This window comes from Cyprinus carpio, chromosome A8 (assembly GCF_018340385.1).
Source record: "Cyprinus carpio isolate SPL01 chromosome A8, ASM1834038v1, whole genome shotgun sequence".
In the NCBI taxonomy this organism is placed as follows: domain Eukaryota; kingdom Metazoa; phylum Chordata; class Actinopteri; order Cypriniformes; family Cyprinidae; genus Cyprinus; species Cyprinus carpio.
In genome coordinates this window covers 2,061,904-2,070,726 of record NC_056579.1, presented here as the reverse complement: position 1 = coordinate 2,070,726, position 8,823 = coordinate 2,061,904, and the positions used below count along the sequence as shown (strand labels likewise).

General features: G+C 36.3%; 1 protein-coding gene across 2 annotated transcripts; it reads left to right on the top strand.

Annotated features, from left to right (window-relative positions):
- The first annotated feature begins 3,531 nt into the window (after positions 1-3,531).
- On the top strand, positions 3,532-7,597 carry LOC109113248 (thyrotropin-releasing hormone receptor). 2 transcript variants are annotated; one of them, XM_042761571.1, is made up of 3 exons: positions 3,532-4,496; positions 5,205-6,038; positions 7,127-7,597. In XM_042761571.1, exons 2-3 carry the CDS (start codon positions 5,253-5,255, stop codon positions 7,481-7,483), a joined length of 1,143 nt encoding a protein of 380 aa, XP_042617505.1. In that variant the 5' UTR covers positions 3,532-4,496; positions 5,205-5,252; the 3' UTR covers positions 7,484-7,597. The 2 variants fall into 2 exon arrangements, with proteins under 2 accessions (XP_042617505.1, XP_042617506.1); XM_042761572.1 differs by lacking the exon at positions 3,532-4,496 and having other exon boundaries at positions 5,132-6,038.
- The last annotated feature ends 1,226 nt before the right edge of the window (positions 7,598-8,823 follow it).

Sequence of the window (8,823 nt, the reverse complement as noted above, 5' to 3'; positions counted from 1 at the left end):
ATAACTATTATATATAACAATAAAGTATCAATAAAAACATATTAGAATAATAAAAAGTCTCTTATAAAGTCAATTTATTTCCACAACATGATGCATGATTGGATACACTAATACCTTGTCCAAATACCCACACTTGCGGCCTTGGCCACTTCAGAGCACATGCGCGCAACAGAAAGTAAGTGCGCAAGACTGTCCCAGGTCTTAAAAATGGCAAAGCGCAGTGCCCTTAAAGGGGTCATATGATGCTGCTAAAAAGAACATTATTTTGTGTATTTGGTGTAATGAAATGTGTTTATGCGGTTTAATTTTCATTTTTAAGGTTCGATTTTTACAAAGCTCATCGTTCAGAAAAGCGAGGTGTGCTCTGATTGGCCAGCTATCCAGTGCGTTGTGATTGGCCGAATGTTTCAAGCGTCTGATGGAAATGTTACACCCCTCAACATATTCGGTTATGGCATGTCCCGGTCAGAACACTGGCAAGACAGGACAAAAACAATAAAACCCATTACAACGAGGCAGTTGTTGCATCCAGTGGGGCCATAATTACTGATTATAATGACTTATAGTGTCTTTTTACACATTGCGTTGCATATCATGCTATGTAAACATAAAACCATGTCTGCAAAATTCGCGTTTGAATCATCAGTGGCAAATCCTTTACATATGTAAACCTACTTACATACCGTGAGTCAGAAGTGCCAGACTGTCCTTGCAAAGAGTGAGGAATGGCCAGCGGCTATAACGAGAAACGGCTGGCGGATTCGATAAAGGAGCGGCAGGGGCTCGCGGCAACCACATGTGACAACCCTGGGCTGGTGAGCGCGAAGTTGATGTATTTCCTCAGCGACCAGCACGGATCAGTTCCAGGCATGACGAAGTGGATATCGTGTTCTTTTGGAAGGCCAAACAAACTAGTTTCGCTTTCACAGTGAAACACACAGCTTCTCCATGAAATGGCGCCGGCGGCAACAGCGAGAATAAAAGATACGCCTTCTTTCTTTGTGTGAATATCTGGGCGGCGTTATGCAAATCTTCCCACATATTGACGTAGATATGTGGGGGCGTCTTAGAACGAGCCGTTTTAGGGGGGCGAGTCTTAACTTTGATAAAGAATATCTCTTTGGGTTTGAGACTTTAGTCTTTGCAACTTCACAGATCTTCTCTATTCACCAAGAGCTTGTAACACTCCAAAGAGAAAGGAAAAATTAAAATCGCATCATATGACCCCTTTAACACACAATAAATCCACACTATCTTGAATACCGCTCCGGAGCAGTATTCAAGGCTTAGTGTATCCCATCATGTTCTGGAAATAAATCTTGAGATTTTTTGCTGAGATCTAGCAAGAGTTGAATATTAATATAATAATTAGATATTACATATAATTTGGTAGAAAAACTGCTTCCGCGGTCAGACCATCAAACTGCTCAAGTGAGTTCAAAACAACTAACAGTGGAGCAGAAGGGAAATGAGATTTATATTTCATTCATATTGGAAAGCATATTAGATTTATATTGAAAAAATGTAATGTTTAGAAAAATTCTAACAAAAAAAAATCGAGGATTTGAATGAGATTAATTATTACTGACTTTTTTGAAAATATAAACCTGAGTGTGTGTGTGTTTCTCTTACTGTCTCTTAACGCTAAATTGCACTGCTGTCTCGTTCTGGTGTGTTTATGCACTTTATACACCTGAAATGTGTTTGCATGGATTTATTCACACTGATATCAGCACTTAAGAAATGTTTTCTGCACGTCACATGATGGGTTTTGCAGTATGTGACTGTTTATTGATCAGTTGATCGTACAGTGTGACTAATCTTTGTTCGCTCATTAATACGGATCAATTTTCTACCTCTCTTTCTGTTCTCTGTTAGTTTGGATTATTTATTCAGTGTGTGTGATATTTAATAAATACCCATAGTAGTTGCCTGTTCACATTTGTAATGCTTATTTACTGGCATTTTGTACATGTAATAATATTACATTTAATGTAAAAACGAATGAGTCTACAATTTCTGTGCATTCAATATCAAACTCATTTGAGCTGCACAATCACTTCCTTTAATCAGTCAGTCCCAGCGGGCGCTTGATGTTGAAAAAACAAACATTGACATCAAACACTGACGTCAAAAATGCAAATCAAACCTTTTCACATCCACACACTGATGTAAAACATGCAATGTATGAAAGAAAAGTTCTATTCAGCAAACTTGAAATCAATAATACAGATGTAAATTCGAAATGAAATGCACCTATTCTGATTGTGAACAATGATCAATATAGTCCAGATCTCAATCTCAGTGTGATTTTCTGTGCAGCGCTCTTTCCTGATTCAAAACTGGCCAAATTCCGTGACATTCTGCATTATACAGAATCGTGGGTTTATGCCTGGATGATAAAGGACACGTGTGTGGATGTGAAATGTTTCTGACGTCAGTCTGATTTGGATATTTGACCTGTGTTTTGACGTCAGCGTTTGAAGTCAATTCGATGTCCACTCAACATCAAGTTCCCACTGGGATGGTGGACGAATGGACATCAATGTGTGGATGTCAAGTGGACATCAAGTTTCTGACGTCAGTCTGATTTGGATAATTGACCTGTGTTTTGACGTCAGTGTTTGATGTTAATAATTAAAAGGGAGATGTAGCAAATGCATGCTGTCCGAGGCCCCAGTTAAGAAAAAAATGCTTCTTAAACTAAATCAGGCTGACAAAGAATTCTTTTTATGCAATAAATATCAATAAAACACACAAATCACTGATGTCAATGTGATATGACATCCATTTGACATCTAAACCATGGCATTGATTTAATGTAAACTGAACGTCAAATATATTGGCCTGTATATACATTTAACTGATTTCAGCGTGAGTATTAACTTCATAATCCACCCGGTAACTATTGAAAGAAACTGCTGTCCAAACTGACTTTAAAATCATGTCATGTATCTTAAGCAAGATAATTTGACGTCAAATTGATATCAAGGTGCCCGCTGGGAGGGTTTAACAGAAGAACAGGGAAGGTAAGATACAGGGCGATAAAACACAGACCTATTCAAATGATATATTCCTCATAGTATTTTTTTCCATTTCATCTGGACTGTTCGCTTCATTATTTCCCCCATTATTTTAGATGAAGTGCTTTGAGCACCAGTTGAAAACAATTCAACTAAACATTAATGACCACCTGGATAATAAATGAGAAAATTCAGACATTAAGAATGAATTCCAGTAAATAAAACTACAGATAAACTGATGAGTACTGAATGCTCTGAACTCTAAACTTTAAAGAGTCTCGAATTTTAAGATCTGTTCACATATGTAACCCTGGAGCACAAAACCAGTCGAGATGTATATATCCTCTGGAAGCTGAATAAATAATCTCTCCATTGATGTGTGGTTTGTTAGGAGGACAATATTTGTCTGAGATACAACTATTTGAAAATCTGGAATCTGAGGGGGCAAAAAAAATCTAAATATTGAGAAAATCACCTTTAAAGTTGTCCAAATGAAGTTCTTAGCAATGCATATTATCCTGGAGGTTTTGTGCTCCAGGGTCACAAATAGCTTTGTCATCGGTGACTCATGAAAGTCGGGCAAAATTTCAGAAGCCGATCGGTCGCAGTGCCACATCAGCTTTTAGTTGACCAGCAAACTGATATTTATTTAAATGAATGAATGAATATTCATCTATTTACTTATTTCATGCATGAGATTTAATGGTTATGCTACATATAAGTGCAAATGTTTGGGTAAATAATCACTGCTGTGTGCAAACATTTTCACACACTAACAGTTAGTCAAAAGATACTCTTTTCTGATTGGGTTATGAATCTTTGGCTTAGTTTGCTGTTGTTTTATGTATTGTAGATTAGTTTTCTAGACTCTTGTTGTTTAAAGACGAAAACCAAAGCAGCTTCATCAGTTCATGACCTTCATCGCAAAATAACTTGAATGAACTAATTCTTAACTGAACACAAAGACAGAAATTAATGAAGAGAGAGAGAGAAGAAAGATTCATTAGTGAAGGTGTTTCATCACTTATAAAGCAGCATTATCAGTTGATGATGGCCACTGACCCAAATGAGCCCTTAAATATGCTACTAATGACTGAACAAAAAGAGCCCTTAAATATGCTACTAATGACTGAACAAAAAGAGCCATTAAATATGATACTTATAACTGAACAAAAAGAGCCATTAAATATGCTACTAATAACTGAACAAAAAGAGCCCTTAAATATGCTACTAATAACTGAACAAAAAGAGCCCTTAAATATGCTACTAATAACTGAACAAAAAGCTTTAGACAAGAATGAAGAGACAGATGAGAGAGATTGATTGGCAGTGAGAGAAAGAGGAGGAGAGAGAAGAGAAGAAGAGGACTGATGCTGATTCTCTCAGTGGATGCTGCAGCTCTCTGGAGAAGAAACACCCTCCGTTAGTGAACTAAAACTGAATCCATCGTCTGGAAGATCATCCAGCTTCACGGTGAGGGACATTTCATGCATCTGATCACATCTGAGAGCACATGCATTCATTTGTACATGAAATTTACGAAACAATTGTATTCATTTCTTAAAGGTGAGATTTTCAATTGTGTATAAAGGTTTTGTCTTAAGTAACTGTTTTATTATTGTATCTTTTGTATAAATGAAATGTAGTAGTGGAAGTGATGCTGCTTTTGAAAAAAAAAGAGTAGGGGATAAGCCTTCAGCATATATTTTTCAGTTAATGTGTAAAATGATCTATAAATATTATGGAATTATGTATCAGGGTTATTACAGTTGACTAAGAACAAACAAAAATAAAAACTTTTTTTTTTTGTCATTTGAAAAAAAAAACACTTTAACTGAAACAAAATAAAATTAAAAAAGTTTTGTGTATATATATATATATATATTCTTTTATTTCTGCTATTTTTTGTTTATTTGATTTCCACTATTTTATTTCTCATTTTCATTTACTTTAACTTGATGCACTTAAATAACCAACCCTAAAATAAAAATGTATAAACAAATATATAGATATTTTAAAATTAAAATGAAAACACAAAATATAAAAATAAAAACTAATTATTTAAAATAAATATTAATTATATTAATAAAAATTCTAAAGAAATCTAAAAACTGAGAAATCTTGGTGCAGTGATGATGGTGGTGATTGCATTTTTCTTCATTTTTCTCAAACTTTCTCCAGGATTTTTGTTGAGATGGCTAAAATGGGAATATCTTGAGAAACACCAGGATGGATAACAGCACCTCAACATATCCTGACAGAAACTCCAGCATCGGTCAGACTCTGGCCACAATGCCGGAGAACTCGCTGGAGGTTCAGGCGGTCACCATCTCTCTGTCGCTTCTCATCTGTGGCGTGGGAATTGCGGGGAACGTCATGGTGGTTCTGGTGGTGATCCGTAGCAAACACATGATGACCGCGACCAACTGTTACCTGGTGAGTTTAGCCATGGCTGATCTGACCGTGCTTTTGGCCGCCGGTTTACCAAACATCTCCGAGGTCATGGCTTCGTGGATCTATGGCTACGCCGGCTGTGTTTGCATCACGTACCTGCAGTACCTGGGCATCAACGTCTCATCCTGCTCCATCACGGCCTTCACCATCGAGCGCTACATCGCCATCTGCCACTCCATCAAAGCCCAGTTCATCTGCACCGTATCGAGAGCCAAGAAGATCATCGCCTGCGTCTGGATCTTCACCTCTCTCTACTGCATCATGTGGTTCTTCCTGGTGGACACCAATGAGACGGTTTATTCTAACGGCGTCGTGGTCCGCTGCGGCTATCGGGTGTCCAGGAACCTCTATATGCCTATCTACTTCCTGGACTTCACGCTGTTTTATGTGGTTCCTCTCGTCGTGGCTTTGGTTCTGTACGGTCTGATCGCCAGGATCTTGTTTCAAGACCCGCTGCCAACGAGTCTGTCCGAGCAGAAACTGTCCGTCCATCAGAGCCGACGGCACAGCTCTGTGAAAGTGTCCTGCAGAGCAAACAGCGCAGCGTCATCCAGAAAACAGGTGCCCTCTGTCTGTCTGTCAATCATGTTCATTCTAGAAAATATAAAGAAACAAAAAAAAAAAAGATTTTATTTTCATGTGTCTGTGTAATTCATAGAAAATATAAAGAAAAAATATTTATTTCATTTATTTTTATGTATTTGTTTGTCTTCCAATAAAACGTATAGTGTAGATAGAAAGAAAGACAATATATATATTTATGTTGTTTTTATAGTTGCAATTATTTTTATTTGAATATTTTCTATTTCTACTGTTATTTTTGTTAAAGTTTTAGTAATTTTCTGTTTTTATTTTTATTCTTTTTTATGTCTATATATTTTTACTTTTTATTCAGTTTTACTTATTTTAGTTAAACTAAATAAAAATGAGAACGTTTCTTTGGGAACTAGTTAAAATAAATAACATTATTAGTTTTTTCTAAATAACATTTTTTTATATATAGTTTTAGTTAACTATAATAACCCTGATATATATATATTCATTATATAATCATTAAAAATAATATAATCATTAAAAAATATATATTTTCTATGAAATATATATAATTCCTGCCGGCACCCAGACTTAAACCTACGTCCTTTGGGTTACAAGTCCAACTCTCTAATAATTACTGTACAAATGGATATTATTATTATTTTTGGTGAGATGATGTTCTTTATCATCTTACAAAAATATGATTTTTACATATATAATCAACAATATAATATGTAAGCAGGAGTGTTTCCGAGACAGTGACATGTAGACTGTCGTTTTTGCCTGGCAGATAATAAAAAAGGCAAAAATTCACATTAAGGAGCATCTGAGCAATTTCTAGAGACCAGCATATCATAGAGGGTCCAATCAACCACCAAGAACTTCTAGCATTATGGTGCGATGTTTTGAGTATCAAAGCACAACTCACATTTCTTCAGAAAGTGTAAAAATTATGCAATCACGTGCAACTGCTCTGCCTTTGAAAGTAAATACACAAAACAAATGCAGCAGCTCACATTTCCATTTCCCCCTCAGTAGCATCTGCTGCACGTGTTGAAACGATCTCTATTGTATTATGCATTGTATAAAAATAGCTGACTTGACTTGTGTTGCAGGTCACAAAGATGCTGGTGGTGGTGGTGGTTCTGTTCGCTCTCCTCTGGATGCCGTATAGGACTCTAGTAGTTGTGAATTCTTTCATGGATCCGCCGTATCTCAACACCTGGTTCCTGCTCTTCTGTCGCATGTGCATTTACACCAACAGCGCCGTCAACCCCATCATCTACAACGCCATGTCGCAGAAGTTTCGCGCTGCTTTTAAGAGGCTCTGTGTCTGTAAACGCAGGTCAGATCAGAGCCGAGCGAGCAAAAGCACTGTAAGTGTTTATTACAGTGTCATAAAAGACTTCTCCAGTGAAAGCGGTATGAAGAAACACGGCAGTGTGAAAACAGACACACTTAGCCCTGCTTGATCTGAGCACATTAAAGGAATAGTTCAGCCAGAAATTAAAATGTGCTCACCCTCGGGCCATTAAAGACATAGATAAGTTTGTTTCTTCATTGGAACAGATCTGGGGAAAATGTAGCATTGCATCACTTGCTCACCAGTGGGTGCTCTGCAGTGAATGGGTGCCGTCAGAATGAGAGTCCAAACAGCTAATAAAAAACATAACACAAGTCCTCTATCCATAATAACGCTTCCTCTGGTGAAAAAGTGTTCTGGTCTGAATCAGGAGAGAAATCTGCACAGATCAAGAAAGCCAAAACAGCTCTAAAAATATGTGTGTGGATTTTGATGTGAGAGACAACAGGAGACTGAGTTTTTCACTGGAGGAAGCGTAATTATGGAGTTTGGACTGTTTTAGCAGTGTTAGATCATGCCTCCATGCCAGAAAAAACAGACCCAGCTCCGGATGCAAGATCAGGTCAGAAAATGTCTGTTTTGTCTGGTAACAGAACAGCTAGTCAGCAAAAAAGTCTAATACCCAAAACCCGTTAATAGCAAGTCTTATCTGTTACCCAAAACTGTATTAACAGTCTTTTACCAGCAACAAACTTCCCATAAACCTTGAATTTCCTAATCTCTTATTCATGAAGACAAACCACACATCATAAGACTAAACAACGATGGAAAAATAATATAAAAAAAAATCAATTAATGAATTAAAGAAATTAGTATATACATGGATAAATGATTAATAATGGATAAATGATTAATATTGTGATTAAATTGAATAATAAAATGATTGAATGATAAATTATTATAAATGAATTAATTAATAAATGGATATTAATTGCATTATAAAAGAACACAAGAAGTAAAACACAACACAATTGTATGGTTGCTCTCTTGAAGCAAAAAACTGTTTGCATTTGAGGATCCTTAGATCCTTCAGCAGGAAGTAAAGGTTTAAACACTTTAATGATGGAGTTTTTTCAGCTATTGTCTTATCCAGATGACGGCACCCATTCACTGCAGAGCATCCATTGCTGAGACACTGATGCAATGCTACATTTCTCCAAATCTAATGAAGAAACAAACTCATCTTAATCTTGAATAACCTGAGGGTGAAGAGCTTTTCAGTTTTGGGTGAACAACTCCTTTAATGTCAGGAGTCTCTAAATAATGAAAAGTGGAAAAAAAAAATGATGCAGTTCACGAACAGCAAGTAACACATTGAAATAAACAATTTTTTTTTTTTTTTTTTTTTTTTGGTAAAGCATATTTCAATAATCTTTGTTTTATTTACAACTTAGAAAAGAAATTTTTACAGTGTATATTTCTGTATAAAGTGTGGTGGTGTCACAATGA